General features: G+C 31.7%; 1 protein-coding gene across 2 annotated transcripts; it reads right to left on the reverse strand.

The window, feature by feature from the left end:
- Window positions 1-1,597: 1,597 nt before the first annotated feature.
- LOC144837732 (stomatin-like) lies at window positions 1,598-18,263 on the reverse strand. Of its 2 annotated transcripts, none has more exons than XM_078692967.1 (6): window positions 17,964-18,263; window positions 7,617-7,711; window positions 6,805-6,960; window positions 5,560-5,819; window positions 3,352-3,430; window positions 1,598-2,736 (listed from the first exon to the last, which is right to left on the reverse strand). In XM_078692967.1, the coding sequence occupies exons 1-6, from the start codon at window positions 18,049-18,051 to the stop codon at window positions 2,539-2,541; spliced, it is 876 nt and encodes a 291-aa protein (XP_078549093.1). In that variant the 5' UTR covers window positions 18,052-18,263; the 3' UTR covers window positions 1,598-2,538. The 2 variants fall into 2 exon arrangements, with proteins under 2 accessions (XP_078549093.1, XP_078549094.1); XM_078692968.1 differs by lacking the exon at window positions 17,964-18,263 and adding an exon at window positions 14,152-14,276.
- Between the last annotated feature and the right edge of the window lie 1,306 nt (window positions 18,264-19,569).

A 19,569-nucleotide genomic window follows, 5' to 3' on the forward strand; every position in this document is an offset into this window, starting at 1 on the left:
AGGTCGAAAATTGGCCATTTTTTGAAAAAATCCCTGTACTATAGTAGAGGGAAATTTTCGAAAAATGGCCGATTTTTATTTTTTGACATAAATGGTTACTATAGCATAAAAAACATGCGCAGAGTCGAATAATGGGTTCTGCGCATGTCAATTGTGCTATGGTAACCACTTTTGACATAAATGGTTACTATTGCATAATAAACATGCACAGAGACGAATAATGGGTTCTGCGCATGTCAATTGTGCTATAGTAACCAGTTTTATCGAAAAATAAAAAGGTCGAAAATTGGCCATTTTTAAAAAAAATCCCTGTACAGGGAAATTTTCGAAAAATGGCCGATTTTCGACCCTTTTATTTTTTGACATAAATGGTTACTATTGCATAATAAACATGCGCAGAGACGAATAATGGGTTCTACGCATGTCGATTGTGCTATGGTAACCACTTTTGATATAAATGGTTACTATTGCATAATAAACATGCGCAGAGACGAATAATGGGTTCTGCGCATGTCAATTGTGCTATAGTAACCAGTTTTATCGAAAAATAAAAAGGTCGAAAATTGGCCATTTCTTGAAAAAATCCCTTTACCAATAGTACAGGGAAATTTTCGAAAAATGGCCGATTTTCGACCCTTTTATTTTTTGACATAAATGGTTACTATAGCATAAAAAACATGCGCGGAGTCGAATAATTGGTTCTGCGCATGCCAATTGTGCTATGGCAACCACTTTCGACATAAATGGTTACTATTGCATACTAAACATGCGCAGAAGCGAATAATGGGTTACTACTGTATAGTATAATAAACATGCGCAGAGTCGAATAATGGGTTCTGCGCATGTCAATTGTGCTATGGTAACCACTTTTGACATAAATGGTTACTATTGCATAATAAACATGCGCAGAGACGAATAATGGGTTCTGCGCATGTCAATTGTGCTATAGTAACCAGTTTTATCGAAAAATAAAAAGGTCGAAAATTGGCCATTTTTAAAAAAAATCCCTGTACTATAGTACAGGGAAATTTTCAAAAAATGGCCGATTTTCGACCCTTTTATTTTTTGACATAAAGGGTTACTATAGCATAATAATCATGCGCAGAGACGAATAATGGGTTCTGCGCATGTCAATTGTGCTATAGTAACCAGTTTTATCGAAAAATAAAAACGTCAAAAATTGGCCATTTTTAAAAAAAATCTTTGTACTATAGTACAGGAAAATTTTCGAAAAATGGCCGATTTTCGACCCTTTTATTTTTTGACATAAATGGTTACTATTGCATAAAAAACATACGCAGAGTCGAATAATGGGTTCTGCGCATGTCAATTGTGCTATAGTAACCACTTTTGACATAAATGGTTACTATTGCATAATAAACATGCGCAGAGACGAATAATGGGTTCTGCGCATGTTTCCAAAAACGGCCAAATTTTGACCATTTTATTTTTTTACATAAATAGTTACTTTACGTCTATAAGATGATGATTATGCACATATATAGCAATATTATTGCATAATAATTCACAAGAATTAACAAGAAAATATAAACCCTAAATTAATTTTCATTTTGTTGAATAATAGACACATACTTAATTGGAAATAAAAAGTAATTTATTGGGATTTATACTATTGTTTTAAAACACATACATTCACTATACACAATATAATTTGTGATTACATCTAACATAGCAAAATATATGTACATTTGTAATTATCGTAACATTGTGACAGTGTACAAATTACTACACTAAATATTATATTTCGTATTCTTAATATTTTAAATATCAGTGTTTGTTGGTTTTGTTTATCATTTAAAATAAGCTAATATACATACCACGATTTAACATAAAACTAAAAAAAAACTGTAAACCTGCATAAGATGAAATTGAAATTGATTGAAATATATATTTATACTGGGCGACCTCTTCAGTCAAAGACTGGTCTCCCAGAGGACCCAGTTATGATCAGTGGCTGTGATGTACTAATACACCGGGGTAACCCCCTAATCGTCTCGAAAGATGTACTAGGTTCTTTAAAGTGCACACGAGCTAGATGTGTACACTAGACCTACGGTTTATAGTCCTTATCCGAGAACCATGGAGTGAGTGAGCCTCGAACCACTGCCAATGTTATGGCTACGTAATTACGGTTCCACTGTCTTAACTGCTTGGCCACTCACTCACTCAAGATAACCTCAATACATTACAGCAGAACCCCTATTAAGGGGACACCAAACAAATTTTCCCCACACTATAAGCCATAGTATACCAAAATTAACATTGCATTACACATTTTTTATTTCTCGTGAAACAAATTTGTTTAAGAAAGAAATTGTATGTACCATATTTAGTCGAATAAACGCTCAATTTCAGTTTATTGTGCAGGTGTATGTATGTATTCAAATACAATGTATGTATTCAAATGCAATTTACATATTCAAATGCAATTTACATATTTAAATGCAATTTACATATTCAAAAGCAGTGTCCGATAAAGTATTTACAAATACTTTAATTACAACCTTTACACAATTTCTATTCCTTTTTGAAGTACGATATGTTTTCAAGTAAATTCAGCGGTAAAGGAAATACGATAGTTGAGTTCTTTTCCGCTGATATCGTGTTCAGCGTTTGAAGATAGCGTAGTTGTAAAGCCATAGGTGATTCAAGCATGACATCTGCAGCCTCTTTAAGAGCACGAGAAGAATTTTGTTCTCCTTCTGCGGCAATAACCTGAAAGTAAAAATTAGAATATTGTAATTCTATCAGAAAGAAAAATAATTTTACACGAATAGCCCTTTGACATCACCAAGCAAACTCTAGAAATGGCATCAAATTGTACCCCTTTAACACCAAAATTCTGCTGTGATATCTGGAGACACCCCAGGCGTGAGAGGGGTAATGGTATGGTGTGCTTGTTACAGTGTTTGCGATGTGAAAGGGCTATTATACTAAAGAAACAAAACAAATAACAATGTTTTCTGAATTAAGAAGGAGAGTTCTGCAGTGATATGATCAAATTTCTTCACACATTAGAAAAACTTTATATTAAAACGTCCTGAGAAAGTATCAGAGGTGGATTAAAAAATCTAGAATTTAGAAAAAACAGGAATACAAATATGTTCTTCATCCCAACCGGCCCTTGTATAAAGGCCAATTTACACAGACGAGTGGTAACGGAAAGCGGTAATGGTAAGCGGAAAACCACATTCTGTGTAAATGGTCAAAAGAAATAACATAGATTCTATTTTTGCGTTTTCCGCTTACCGTTACTGCTTACCGTTACCGATCGTCTGTGTAAATTGGCCTTAAAACAAGTCGGTTGAAGAACAAAGCAAACATACTAACCTTGGCTCGTGCTTCCCTTGCTGCCTCTGCTTCAGCTGCCATGGCACGCTGTAACTGAACAGGCAGACGGACATCTTTCCTAAAAGTACAAACGATTAAAAATAATTAATTAAATTGTAAAAATCGTATTTTCCAGACAGGAAAGGATCAATTTATAAATATATTATGTTTAAAGATGTATTGTCGAATTATTGAAATAATTCTTAAACAAATTTTTTTTTAATGTGCCATTTAGTGTAACATAATAGTTGTATAAAAAAATATATTTACCTAAAAAAACTGTAATTTAAAGCAAAAAATTGTCAAATTGGCTGCTAGCCAATGGATTTTTAGTTGAATTTAAAAATTTATTTTTTCATCTTATAAGTAAAAACATGATTTTTTTCGTTTTTTTTTCTACGGAAGTGATTAGCTTTATTAAAACTACAAAATAACATATTCAAAGTCTGATTTAATTAATCTTCATTTTTCATGTTTTTGGGGGACAATACATCATTCAAATCATCATTTTTACGCAATGTTATTTAACTTTAAAGTGTGCATTGCTTGCATTCACATGAACGGATGTCAAATGTGACTAATTTGTTTATGCACATAAAATATTGATCGAGCTGCAAAAAGGCTTAGCAAGATTTCTGTATGGCATGATTTGTTAGTAACATACACATTCACATATTTCCAGTAAATTACATTTTATCTGTATTATATTTTATAAATTTTTTATATTTGTTTTTTTTTTTATTTATTTATTTTTTTAGCCAGTTTTTTTGCGTCTATATATAAATTTACATAAGGGCAAAATTTGGTAAATCGCGTGTTATTTTAAGAATTTTTACATGATGGTATATAAAGTTGGTTCGTACTTTTGGTACTGATTTTAACCACCTGAAGTAACCCTGTTTACTAATTAAATTGAGTTTGATATCAATCGTGGTATACACTGTCTAATGGATGTCCATCTTGAAAAATACCCGCACAAAAACAAATCGTTGAACCTAAATTCGTTTTAATTGTCAATAACTTATTATCGAACTCAATTTCATTAGTAAACAGGGTTACATCAGGTGGTTAAAATCAGTACCGAAAGTACGAACCAACTTTATATACTATCGAGTAAACGTTCTAGAAATAACGTGCGATTTACCAAATTTTGCCCTTACATAAATTTATATATAGATATACATTTTATAATTTAATGTGGAAAATGTACTTATACTATTTCCATTTTAAATTGGCAAATAAAATTAAATCTGAATCTGAATTCTTTATGTTAAATTATGAAAATGTTTGTGTGTGACATTGTAACATCGTATTTTAATGAAAAGAAGATTACATTATTCCTTATTAAAGTATTTTTCAATTGACTGAGCTTGGCACATAAACAGCATAAAATATGCATCTTAAAAACAATAGACTAAATTTCCATTAGAGAAATTAACGTGATTGATGTATGTTTATGAGTTATAGTTGACCCTGTATCTGATATCGCATATCGCAATTGTACCTCACAAATCATACACAGTTTATGGTAAATGCAAAATAGTAATGAATCACGCATTCTGATAAACAGCGAATGCACATAATGAATTTAATCAGTGTTGTGTGTTAAGTGGTCAGAAAATAAAGATAGAATCAATCACAAACTACAAAATACACTTAGGGCCTGTTTATGCTTTCATATCATATGGTGCTTAAACTCCATATATCGGAACCAGGAATAGACTAGACACTAACCTTTTGTCTAAGTTTTGTTTAGGGCAATGATGATATGAAAGTCATGCATTTTCATCTCCAACCAGTCATTTGCATACCAGATGTTCCTACTGATCTTTTATACTTCAGTTTGTAATGGAAGCATTAATTTCGAATTCATTTACTGTATCTAGCGTAAAACACCTACATGGTTTCCAGGCTTAAGTCACACATCAATAATTTTTAACATTACGCATCACAAATCTTCCTCCTACTTTTGATAGCGGGGAGCAGCTGATTAAACACATAACAGTAGATCAAATCATAGTTCATAATTTAATTTTAGCTGTCAAAGGGGCATGCACCCTTAGGCGCTACACCCTGGATTCGGACAGTGTTTTAAATAAACCACAAGTACTTTACTTCTGGGATGGGTTAGATGGGTATGGGTTGGAACTGTGCTTTGACAGATTCTCCACAATGTAATTTCAGATTTACATGCACAAATAAACTTACATTTCAACCCTTTCAACCTTCACTCCCCACGGGTCAGTAGCATCATCTAGTACAGATTGCATGTGCGTGCTCACATTCTCCCTGTCTGACAACACTTCGGCAAGAGTTTTTGTTCCAAGGCAATTTCTCAATGTCGTAGCTGCAAGTAGCTTGGTAGATTTCTGGACATCCACAACATTAGTTATTGCTACGGTTGGATTGAAAACTCGGTAATAGACGACTGCATCAACTGCAACTGTAACACTGTCCTTTGTTAAAATCTAAAAAAAAAAACAAACTGTAAAGTGTCAGTAAATATTATAATACACCTCACACTTTTATTATTATTGGATAACTCCTTACAGTAAAATGTAAAATGCTTAATTTAGCTACTATTATTATAGGCCCCACTCCAATTTCAACCCTTGAAATTGTCCCTTTGACCAATTCAAAAAAAAATTTTTTTTTTTAATTTCGAAAAAAGTGGGTCATTTTGAAGTATCATAATAGTTGTCATCATAATAGACGAAATGTAATCAAATTAATTTACCTGTTAATTACGTAAACTTGTTGCTTTTAGCTCGAATTTTCGACTTAAAGTGAATACCTTTAATATTACTGTGATATGGCCAATTTAAATTTAGAATATATCAGACAAGACAATACATCTTTAAGCTCTGTGATGTGCCCAAATATGGTAATGATGTGCCCAAAGACGGTAGTGATATGACATCATCATGTCCATATATGGGCACATCACATTTTTGTTGTCACATAAAATTTGAGAGTGTAGACGGAGTTTACAAATATGTGCCTTCTTTTTTATTTCTTCAAAATATTGGATCACCAGAGATGCAGACATAGTAATCCATAGAGCAACATAATTACAGTAGTTCCAGGAGAATACTTAAACTCTATAATTCAGTTTCTCGATGTTTTGATCAATATGCTTTGATCGTCCTCAAGATTCTCACTTCTGAGGATGATCAAAGCATATTGTCAATATTATCAAAACATCGGGAAACTCAACAGTTCTTTACAGAACTAATATACATGGTGTACCACAAACTTTATATCAACATTTGATTTCATCATGCAAAACCTCAAACAATTCAGATTTGGCTATCAAAACTAATATAAAATTATTTTTTCATTGAACATGGCACGTATGTACAACTATAGGCCTACAATAACCTACAATAAATAAAAATGTTATACAACATTAAAAAGTATATATACAACAAAATGTTGAATTATTGTACTTACTTCTTGAGGGGCAACATCGAAAGAAACAGTTCTTAAGTCAACTTTCACGTAATTATCGATGCATGGCAAAATGAAAAAGAGACCAGGACCTTTAGCACCGCCCGACAACAACATCCCCAATCGAAAAATAACGGCTCGTTCATACTCCTTTACCATCTAAAAATATAACAAAATAAAGAAACATTTTAAGGCACTATAGAAAAGGTTTGCTGTACATGAATAAGCATCGGTGTGCTTACAAAATTCTGGGCCGTCTAGAAGGTGCTAAGTATATTTATTCCATTAAGGAGATTCGCAAGAGAGTTAACTTCAATGTTCTACCAAATTGACAATCAAGTTGTATAATACATCTATGGTTTATTTAAACAGGGCAATTATGGACTATTAAATGAACACTGCACTTTAAATTATAATGTAGTGTGATATATGAGAAAACAACATACAGGCTATTTATAGATGGACTTAATGGAAGATTAGTGTGTGGGTTAATGGTTAAACATTATACAAACAATAGTTCTTTTAGGCATTGATGTAGTGGGTATAGTTTGCTTAAGATTTTGTAACATATTGTTTGAAGGTTTGCTGTTCTATAATGATATAAGTATGCAGTTCTGAAAATAATTGTTTTATTGTGATACATTTTTCAGGTTTATGTTTTGTGATGATATGGGCATACTTAATACGAGTGTACTCCAAATGAAGAGGCTTGGTACATTTTGAGAATTCGTAGGTTTGATCTATTTGTTCCTTTTGCAACCAAAGTCTATGCTCCTATCAAATTAAAATTCAATATATATATATAATATACTTACACGGAGTGTGTACGCCAGTGAAAATGGAAATGTGCAGACAACAAGCAGGTAAGAGAGAAACACCAACAAGTATGTACAGCATCCCCATTCCTGGGCTAAAACAACAATAAATATCAATTATCAACAATTAGTCAAATCACATACAGTATTACAATAATAAACACAGACTTTGAATCGAGTGTCCAAGCGGTTAAGACAAACCATGAACTACAGCGTAAGGTGGTGTATGGCATGTTGTGCAGGTTGGGGAGGACAGGCAATATGGTCACAAAATGCATTTATGATTTTGCTCCTTTATCATCCAATCTACATGCATCCATACACATACTGTAGGGTATCAACATGACAGAAATTGTACTGGAAAGGCATTCATTTTGAAAACCACGCTGGAGGGGATATCTTTAGTTAGTTGTAATAATTTCAAACTAGTTTTATTGTAGTGTTTTTAAACATCATGGAAAGGATGTCAAGCATAACAATCCAATCAAGAAAATATGCTTTCAAGAAGGTTGAAGCTTGACCTAGTAATAAAACAAAGTGATACTAATAGTAAAATGATATTAATCATAATGAGATTCAAACAATAAATATATTATATCTGGTAATATTGTTTATAGATGCTGCTAAATACACAATGTTAAGGCCTGTTTTCACTGCGAACGATGATGAACAACGATAAATAGATAAACATCATACATTTTTGTTAAGAAATTAGAAAGTTTTTAAAGGATTTAATTAACTCATCCGTGTCATGATCAAAAACAGCAATAAAATTGTTGTATTATCACAATAGTAGTATTGTTCTTGGATAGATTTTCATCAAAGGCAGTATAGATATGGTTATCCCATGAGTTCTAAGATGAAGTATGGAAGGCAATCGCCGCCAAAAATACAATTACAAACATACATTATTCGTGGAAATATACAACGTGTACGTTTCTGAGAGTACGTTGCATATTTCCACGAATATATTGTATGTTTGTAATTGTATTTTTGGCGGTGATTGCCTTCCATAATGAAGACTTCTTTATCAACAACCAAGTGACAATTAATAATTTTTGTAATTAACCAGTTTTAACTGTCCTAAAAATAACAATATTACTCCTATGTGCACATTATCAATTTTACAACTCATACGTTCAAGTAACATTAATTCACAATCGCTAATGGGCAAATAGCCAGATCCTACTATAACCAAAGGCCATGAAATACAATATCTTCTGCCTGTGATGACTCCTGCTAGCTTATCATCACTAATCAGTGAGCCATAATAATACTAAATCAGCGGCTATTTGCGCTACATGCTCAAATAGTGTTTACTCAACAACGATTAGTTGAATATGTACATGTGTAAATTAATGAAAACGTTATTGTTTTTGTATTTTTACAACAAAAAAACACTATTTAGCTTATAGCATAAATGTTATTAAGTATTTATTTCATTAATAAAATTATAAATAAATTATAAAAGATGACTATTATAGAATTTCCACTGTATATTGTTTAAGGGCTTGTCTGCATCGTGGGAACAGTGATTTTGAAATATTCATGGATAATTTGACATCAGAAAAGGTTGGCCCTAGGTACATTATATATGGATTCTATTATACATATATATGGATTATATATGAATTAACATATTTAATGTAGAATTTGAGCAAAAAAAAAAAATCACTGATTTTGTTGCAATTGGTATTAGAACATACTGGTTTATGCATATGTCAATAATTCTTTACCTGTACCTTACTGTACAATCATGAGGTCTGTCTACTACATACAGTATTAATATGACATAATTAACATACTAATTATGTAATAAAAACAAGACACTAGAGAAGATATTAAAAAAGTCAACATTGTTGTTGTTGGATGTGTTGACAGCGGTTTAGAATATTGTTTTTTGTTATACGCATCCAACAGAGAGCACCTCTCTCACCCCCACCCCCCACCCCCCAAATTCTTTGTAATTAAAGGGCTTAATATAGACATTTGATACATTACCTACAATATCTGGAAATTCTCTAAATAATGAACAAAAGAATTTTCATAATACCAGTACTCAATTTTGTTAACAATAGAAATTTTAAATTGCAAATTATGACATCGATTAGAATTATAATTATGGATGATTTATTATTAAATTTGGATTCTAAATTGACATTATCATGGTCATTATAATAATATAACATATTTTGAAATCAAATTCACTTTTTTCCAAATATTAGTATTATCAAAATACCGCAAGGACTAATAATAATTCTGTTGACAAGTAAACAAGTTAGTAACTAATTATTAGTAATTAATTATTGGTGTAATGCCAGTTGTTTACTTAAATCATGGAGCTATAAATGCTATCCATGCTTAAACTCATCTATAAACCCTCTAGCCATCAGGGATGTTGTAAAACAGTAGAGTGCCACCTTTGGGACACCCCTATTCAGGGGACACCCTATGAGACACTACTGTATATTATGGGGACATTTTCCTAAGATTCAATCAACAAGTGAAAGTATATGGCTAACCCTTAATCAGAGGACACCTCTATTAAGAGGACACTTTGATGAGGTGTCCTGGAAGTTATTATTTACAGTATATGAAACATGTGACACTGTATATAGAATTTGTCTATGATACTGAACAAACTATGTAGTACCGTTATAGTGCAGAAAAGAAATTCTAATCATAAATGATGGAATCTCCTCCTTATAAGTGTTTTCAGAATGGCCTTCATTTTTTTAATTTAAACTATCCTCGAAGCTGGATGATAATTCAACGTTATTTTAAAAATAAATAATTATCTTATTTTAGCCTGAATACACAAAATGTCATCCAGCAGGTTTTTATATAGCGCAGAAATAGAATGGAATTTTGTTGATTTCTCTGGAATCCCAAAGTTACGATACATACTGCAGGTAAACATACATAGGCCAACGACAACGATACGGTAATGTATATGTCGTCAAATGTATCGAATGTACTTGCAATTAAAAATGCTTGACGAACAAATTAACACGCTCTGCATGAATCTATTATGTAAAACAACATTTGAAAAAAGGATAATCTTTGAATTTATATCTTAATCATCTTCTAATATTCTGTTAAAAAGATACATACTGCTGAATTCAGGGATGTACAATCACAATTCTAAATTTCCAATTCCGTAAATTTAGTTCAGAAATCTATTTATGGTTTCTCACTAGAACTAAATACCCTAATAAAGTTTTTGTTATGTGCATTTAATATGAGAAGCCCTTTATCGCTCAGCAATGGATGCAAAATGACGTATTCTACTCTGAGAGTCCATGGGTGATTTTTATTGTATCAGTGTTTTGTTTAGTATATAAAGAGGGGAAGGGGGACAGGAAGGAAAACATAGTATAACTAGAAAGCCACTCCGCATACCTCCGCCTACTGTAAAATTCTCATACATAAGATTTCTCCGGGAAAAAATAAATATATATATTTGTGTGTGTCTTAATGCTGTTTGTGATTTAGGCTAATTTCACTACAAGCATGTGTATGCGAGTTTGGTGTAATGGTTTGTAACAAGCCTTCCAATTAACAATGAATTTGAAAATAAATAGGTTTTTTAAACCACTCGCATCAAAAAAGGTGCACATTAAATCAAATTATGTTTTAAAATTACAAATCACAGATTATAACTCTTGCCTCTTTTACAAAAATTAAGTTTTTTGGACAAGTAGTTCTCGAGAAAATACAATTTTAGTTTACTTGTTACTTTAAGACTGCTCACCGGCTTTTGAAATTTCTGTCCTATCAGGTCTGAAAAGTATACTAAAAAGTGGTCCAGAATTGGGACCGTGGTCCCAAAATTTAATGGAATGGTCCTTGACCACATATCTATCTGTACATTCATTTTGGTAATCTTGTAATTACTTTTTGAGTAATCCTGCTAACAAACAAACAAACACACACACAAACACACGCGATTGATTACATATACCTCCTTGGCGGAGGTAAATGAAGGGCTGTCATTTTTTTTATACAAGATAATATAGAGAGTAGAGGGTAAAGGCATATTTACACTAGGACAATAACTATCACGATAAAGAAATAAGCTTGTGGATCTTCGATAATAAAGAATCATTTGTAACAATTTCCATAATTTCTAAGAAAATCAAGCACAATTTGATAGACAAAAACCAGTTTCAATAAATTCACATTAATCATATAAAATCATATTATATTTAATCAAATAAAAGAATATAGCATTTGAAAATACAGAGCAAACATAGATTTATTGCAGTCACTAGACTAAAGCTCTGTCTATACTATCAAACTTTATGTGACAAAAATGTGATGTACCCATATATGGACATGATGGACATATTTGGGCATACCACTACCATTTTAGGGCTCATCACACTTTTTGTCGAACTAGTTTGATAGTGTAGACAGAGCTTAATAGTCACGATTTCCTTGCAGCCAAATCTAAAACAGCATTTTAAAGATAGTCACAAATAATATTTAAAAAAAGTTGTATTTTCTCTAATACAAAAACACAATATAATGTACTTATTTTGAACAATAAATATATCTCATATCTGACAAAACAAGATTATCTTAATCGAGACTTTAAATAATTTAAAAACAATTTGACAAAACAAATTAAATTTAGTAAATGTACATATTTGTGACATACCATACTCAAAATCACTGAGAACATGAAAATAATCTGACATTTAACTATTGTTAATACAGCCACCTGATTGCCATAGCAACACAACGTGCGTCATTTAAGAATTCGAGAAGACATGCTTTTACCACCTAGCATGGGATAATCAACAAGAAGCTAATACTTAATTCACTTAAATCTATTAGAAAATGTTAAAAACAAAATTGAAGAGCGTATCAAAACAAATTGCACCATAAATAATATAATTATTGAACAATATTTATAGCTATGACTTATAGCCTTAAAACATGATATAATAGAATTGACTTGAATAATTGAACATATATAACTTTAATCACCTTGCTATATTGATTTAAAGGTAAAATGATAATTATTATGTATAAATTATATAGCGCACATCTACTACTGTAATGTCATACAAGGTACTATAGGTCAATTACATTTTAGGGTCATGGTATGTCATTGGCAGCGATATACAGGAACCTATTTTTTATTCATGGCAGAGACAGATAAAACTAGTACATCTGGGTAAAACGCACAGACAAGTACTCGTTCTACCAAGCTGGGATTCAAAATTATAACAAAAGATTTGTTAGATAGCTCTTTTTTCCTTTATATTTATTTAAGGCAAACCAAGATATGAGCACTGTAATTTCCATTACCGTATATATTGGATATTTAAAATGAATCTGTACCTGTATCTGTACCCATATAAATAAACAAGCTGGGTCACCTAATGATTCAAATATTCCTGTTTCAGTAATGCTTTAATTAAAACAATTTATTAGTTTAAAACTGTTTACAGTAAATAGACCAAATGTCACCGATTTCAACTGGCAACTCGCAAACTGTTCCCAGGCAAGTGTACCCACCTCTTGTGGAATTGGTTTCATCCGTTATGACCTGACTAGAAGAGGATTCAACTTCGGAAACTATCGGCAAACATCTCAATTATCAACCATGATAAAACAACCCAAGGCACAACGTATATTTAACAACATAAATATCTTCCATTGTTTTTACAACTATCAAAATACACCTGCTACAACAACCAGGCTGCGCCTACACAGTCAATACCGATTCAGAATTGCAATTAGGGAGTATAGTTTCTTCTAACATATTTCTGCTGCTGACCCATTAACCCATAATAAACTACAGAAAAACAACTAGGCCTCTATAAAATATTAATTCATTTTTTTTCCATCCAATAGTATATAAAACTAATTACAGGATAAATAATACCATATTTATAGTGTAGGTTTTTGGTGCAAATAATAGAAGAGGTGGAGAAGATGGAAATGTCAGGGCCTAGACAAGTACCCTTTGTTATGTTTTCTTCAAATTAAAATATAACTATGTTTAATAAAATGTGTAAGAACACAACCTTCAGAATGTGAATAAAATTGGTGTTTACATCACAAAAGAAAAGAAAAAATTCAGAATACAGTAAACAGTAAACTACATGCATAACATGAAAGATATCCGAAAGATAGCTAAAGATCGTCCTACAAATACTTTAGCTGCTTTTTTGGAGACTGGGAGAAATATTTTTTGGGAGACTGGGAGAAGAAGCTTTTTGGGAGACTGCTCAGGATTCATGTATAGACCCCCAATGAGTTTTCTCACCTCAAATTCTAAAAATGTTTACACTTGTAACTGTCACAACTACAGTTAGATGCATAGTAAAGGTAAAATGATGGTCTAGCTGTGAATGATATTATATACAGCAGAAAACTGATTAACATAGGTGAAATTGAAATAACATAGGGTCTATAGCTATAACTAAATAGCATAGAGCTATCAGCTATAACTAAATAGCATAGAGCTATAACTTTATAGCATATAACCGATAAATGATTCATTTCTGATTAAACCTACCGTTTTTTCTGTCTTCTTTAAGGTCAATCAAACATGAATTTGAAGAGCTTTCATTCTTATTCATTCTCTTTTGAATAACTATACCTATCTATAACTTTCCAATGGTTATAATCACATGTATGGTACTTATAGGAAGTGCAATACTGTATAAACACTATTATTACAGTAGTCACATGTTTGTGTCACAAAACATGACCTTTGTAGGCGACTGTAAACTACTGTAAATTTCCCAGTATTGTATAATATTATACTTTATATATTATCATTATTATTATCTAAATCCAGAACCAAATGATAAAAGTATATTAATTTATATCCATAAAGGATAAAATAAAATATTAAACACAAATACACAAAGCAACAAAATACAGATTATTGAAATGAGAAATAAGAAATATTAGTTTTTAATTTGCATTGTTTTATGTTTGTTTGTCTTTCTTTGAGAGTTCCTTGGGATAACCTAGCGCTCAGTTCGCAACCTATTCTAACTCTGAGGTCGCAACTAGAAAAATGTGGTCGCTAATGCAACCAAAGACCCCTTCGTTTCCAGCCCTGTGATTACTGTACCCTTATTTAAAAGATGAATGAAAACAATATTAAAATTAATATGTAAATCCATTTATTTTCAAACAAACTTTTTTACTTTCTTTCAAAATATGCTTTCCACTATACAGTTTTTCAAGCTGTTTAATTCTTGGGCAGGATGTATCATTGTGTGGTGCACCTTTATATGGTAATTAATATAAATTCTGCGCAATTTTTTTCTTGTTATTTCTGCTTCCATCACGAGTGCAATCTTTGCGCTACTAATCAATCAATCAATCAATAATAACATTCCTAAAGAGCATTTTATATTTATATTGTTTTTAACAATTGACATAATTAATCATGTTAAAGGAAAACTTGACCGAGGACCATATTTTAACAACGTATTAGGGATGTACATACCATTTCAGAACAATCGCGAGATTAAGGATAGCGCCGCACGCGCTCGCCTTACAGCTGTCGCTGTAAATTGCTGTGACGTCACAGGTGCATCGCAAAATCTACTTAATGAGTCCAGATAAGCAAAAGAAACAATAAAAAAATCAACATTTATATTTTTTACGATTTATTTACGTGTGTTTACTAGAAATTTTCGCGATTTGCCAGACTTTTCCAGAAAACTCATGACCAAAATTTTGTGATGCACCCGTGACGTCACAGCAATTTACGGCGACGGCTGTACGGCGAGTGCGTGCAGCGATATCCTTATATCTCGATATCTCGTGATGGTTCTGAAATCATATTTATCCCTAATACGTTGTTAAAATATGGTCCTCAGTCAAGTTGTCCTTTAATTTAAATTGGTGCAAAATCAGTGTTATCTTGAAAATACAGTTTTTTAAATTCATTTCTTTTTTTTATACAAATTGATTCTATTCCGTCATTATTTTATAGGCTCTCTATAATGAAATTCTGATTCATCACATGATAATGACTTTTAAATAATGTACATAGAAATTTAACTACTCTGTGTCAACTTTAACCTCCCAATCAATTGATAATTAAATTACATAGAATCGCGACAAGACTAATGTATGTGGCTGTCAAATAGGCTTATCTATTGAGTCAATATTACATTAAATTGAACAGCACAAATTATGTCCAGTATCAGGCAGCGGATTGTAATGTTCTATTACACTACATGAATCTTGAATTATACAAAACACAAGTTTTCTCATGAAATAAATAGACCTTTCAAGTTATTTGTTTTTGTATTAAACGGAATTAAACAATTCAGTTATAAATATCACATATTTTAAAACATAATCTGCTCATGTCTCTGAAGTATATTGTCATTGAAGTGCGTATAAAGTAGTCCCACAAGACATGACAACTCTGCTATTATCATTTTCCGATTTAATTAAAAGTTTATTGATATTTTGAATGCAATTGCTGTTTGTGTCATTTAAACATCTTCAGGTTTGTCCTGAGTGAAATTGTTGTCACATAATTTGACTTCAAAAAACAGTTTATATCAAATTTGTAGAGGCTTATTATATCCGTTTCTCCCAAAAATATATGGTGGATAAATAATGTCCAAAAATAAACATTTTGATAACAACATATAAAGCTCTGTCTACACTATCAAACTAATTTGACAAACAAGTGTGATGTGCCCAAATATGGTAGTGATATTCCCAAATATAGTATTGCTATGACATAATTATGTCCAAATATGGTCACATCACATTCTTTTGTCGCATAAAGTTTGATAGTGTAGACAGAGCTTTAGACATTTAGGATTGAAAAGGCTTTTACTTTAACAGTCATGTTTTATAACCTTTACAGAGTTTACAAATTACATTTCACAATTGATGTATTTGAGACTTAGAAAATGAAACCTGGCCAAGATTTAACGCTTTCTTAATTGCCTGTAATGTACACATTTCATCTGTTAGTGAGCTGTAAATCTTAAAATAATGGCATTCTTAAATACAAGTACTTTCAAAGAAAATGCACATGAACAACAGCTAAAATTATCAACATAAAATTAGAAAATAACTATGTTTGTTTTAACATTTTACATTTAAAGAAAAAAACAAAGATAAAAAAAACCTGGTCATCAACTATGACAACTATGAAAGGCATTTAAAAAAATAAAATTATTGTACACTATTCCTAACATCTCCATGGACAGAGTGCAACACAATATTAAATGTATGGTATTTTGGCTGACATCTGTCACGAATGACAATGTCAATTAGTCTTACATTTATCTGAATGATGGATGAAACTAAGCCAGGAATGTTTTTAAAGCACCTGGTTCTCTCATTGATCAAGGGCTTCTGTTGTTCAGTGCCCACCTTATTCATCAGTAATATCATAGGGCTCTAGCCAATTTAAAAATCCTGGATTTTCCAGTGTAATGTACTTTTAAACGATTTTAATATTGATACTTCCTTATGTTAGTATGACAAACCAATTTCTTTCTATGTTAATGTTTTGACAGTGAGTACTATCCATAATTTACATAAACAAACACCTAAAATAAGAACATTTTAAGAATACAATTTGCTGCAAGAACTGCATTATTACTATATAGTTACAAACGGTCTATTAATTTTTCACTTTATCAGGTTTGTACTGTAGAGTACTGTATGTGAATTAAAATATTTTTGTCACAAAAAAAAGAACTTTTAACCATACACAACATCAAATGGATATAGCATTTTATTTAAATAATCAATCCTTTTTTAAGGACCTACCATATTGTCTTTTCCTTGATTGAATATAACAGTAACAGACAGCTATAACGATTCACAATGTACAAGAAGTAATTTATTCAGATATATACAGGAAATTATGAATTGTAATGGACCTAATCGTATGTTATGAATATACATAATATACTGCCATTGCTACATTAATAATCTAGCTTTCAAATCCATATAAATTCATAATTGAAATGATCCAAGTAATTAATTTGAAATATGAAAGTAATGAGGTGAGATGAAGAAAAACTGCCTAATATATAGTAATAAACATTATTGTGAAAATGTATTTGATTGTTACTGTACTTAAGTATTTTATAATACTAGGCTGTAAAATTGGGTGGGGTGAGGAGACTCAGAAAGTGAAAAGATTAATAAAACGTACAGAGGAACAACTCTGAAAAAAAAAGAAGTTTACTAAGGCCAGTAGAGGGTTAGACAAATTCTAATATATGATTGATACAAATTCATTCATTTTGCAAAAATATAACGATTATACATGTTGTTTCTACGCTAAAATGCATTGAAAATCAATTAAAGCTAAGCCGACAATACCTTCTGTTTTCGGTACTTCATTGTAATTGATTCGTCCACTGAGCGGCTCATCTTCACCGAAGCCGTTCGGCTTAGCAGATGCAGGCATTCTCAAATTAGCGATAACTTCTCAAATTAAACAGTATAAACTTCGTAAAATTTGGGCGTAGATCAACAATAATAGTACTTTAAACTTTATGCAACCATGATGGTGCCGAGAAGTTCAGAAATTGAGATATTAATACTTAAGAACAGACTTACTTTCCTCTCCTTCTATGCGTGGTGCCAGGCACTGTTTGTTTTTGTTTTGTGTGACGCGGTTGTTCGTATTTGTGTGTTCGAGCAAAAACTAAAAGGTGATAGAGCCCTCTATTTCTGTAAAAAAGTTTTACATGCGAGGCAATCTATAAAAAATCTTCTTTTAAAGATTGTTCATAAACTATTCATCCTGTACCCAGGTTCTTTTACAATTTCAAAATGTCATCCATAATGTATTTTTTCTTTATTTAAAAAGGCCTATTTAAGGTCTATTACTAGGCCTATATAATTCTAAAGCTGATATAGTGGATAACTTTTGTCCAGTTTTGTAACATTACCGCCTCTTATAAAATTATATTGTTTTATGCGCATCACCGACGATTTTGACAGGTATTAAAAACAAATAAGTATGCCAGTTAAATGGTTATTTACAACATAGAGGAAAAATTATTCCCTCTTTGTTCAAACCTACCCACCTACTTACCTCCTGCCTATGTGCAATTCCCTGGATCAGAAGACACTATGTATAAATGTTTTTCTGTAGTTGTCGATTTACATTTACATTTAACAAGGTTGCCTAGTTCATCAGTTTCTTTCAGTTCTAAGTTCTACAAAAATAACGATGAAATTCTTCATTATGTTCAGTATACTCTCAAATATTAAATAAGTGCCTGGGAGAAAATCAAACGCGTGTACTGTTTACAAACAGTGCTAAAGACCAATAGCAAACAAGACGTATGACGCGCTAACCAAACACTTAACATTCTACAATGTTTGCAGTCAAATGTCTATATTTGTCATAGAAACGTTATAGTTGCATTGAGTGTTGGACTTTATCCAATCATCCAAGTATTTATGGGTGACAGAAAAGGAACAATAACGGGAAAAGTATCAGGTAAGAATAATTGATCTTGGGGCTCGGTGGTACACTACCAGTATACTGGTATACAAGACGATTCTGTCACATGGTGTTCACGGTTACTGAAATTCACGCTTACCGAAATTCACGCGTACCGTAGGCACACTTGACGGACGCGTCTAGACCTCGGTATATCGAGGACTTGACGCCTACTTGTTTGGAGAAGGTCTCCATGCTTGGAGGTTTATCTATCTTCAACCAGTTTATTCAAACTAGAGGTAGGTAAATGTGTTGATAAGCCAATTTAATGAGTTTCAGAGATATTTTATAAACACTATAGGCCTAGGGGAAGAGTGTTTAAATAATAATTAAGATTTATTTATTTATTTATTTCATAATCTCATTCAACAGCGGGAAACCCGCCCCTTACAGAATGGAATAAAATATCTATATATATCTTAAGACCTATACAATTACATGATGAACCTATACCAAAACATTAAACAAAAA

The sequence above is a fragment of the Antedon bifida genome, chromosome 3 (assembly GCF_963402885.1).
Source record: "Antedon bifida chromosome 3, ecAntBifi1.1, whole genome shotgun sequence".
In the NCBI taxonomy this organism is placed as follows: domain Eukaryota; kingdom Metazoa; phylum Echinodermata; class Crinoidea; order Comatulida; family Antedonidae; genus Antedon; species Antedon bifida.

What these genes read in the sequence shown, in the direction of transcription:
- LOC144837732 (XM_078692967.1), bottom strand. Translation starts at nt 18,051, where the DNA reads ATGCCTGCATCTGCTAAGCCGAACGGCTTCGGTGAAGATGAGCCGCTC. An exon ending in TGAAGTACCGAAAACAGAAG is followed by an intron (nt 7,712 to 17,963) that starts GTATTGTCGGCT and finishes TTGTTGTTTTAG; the next exon opens with CCCAGGAATGGGGATGCTGT. An exon ending in CACTGGCGTACACACTCCGT is followed by an intron (nt 6,961 to 7,616) that starts GTAAGTATATTA and finishes TTATATTTTTAG; the next exon opens with ATGGTAAAGGAGTATGAACG.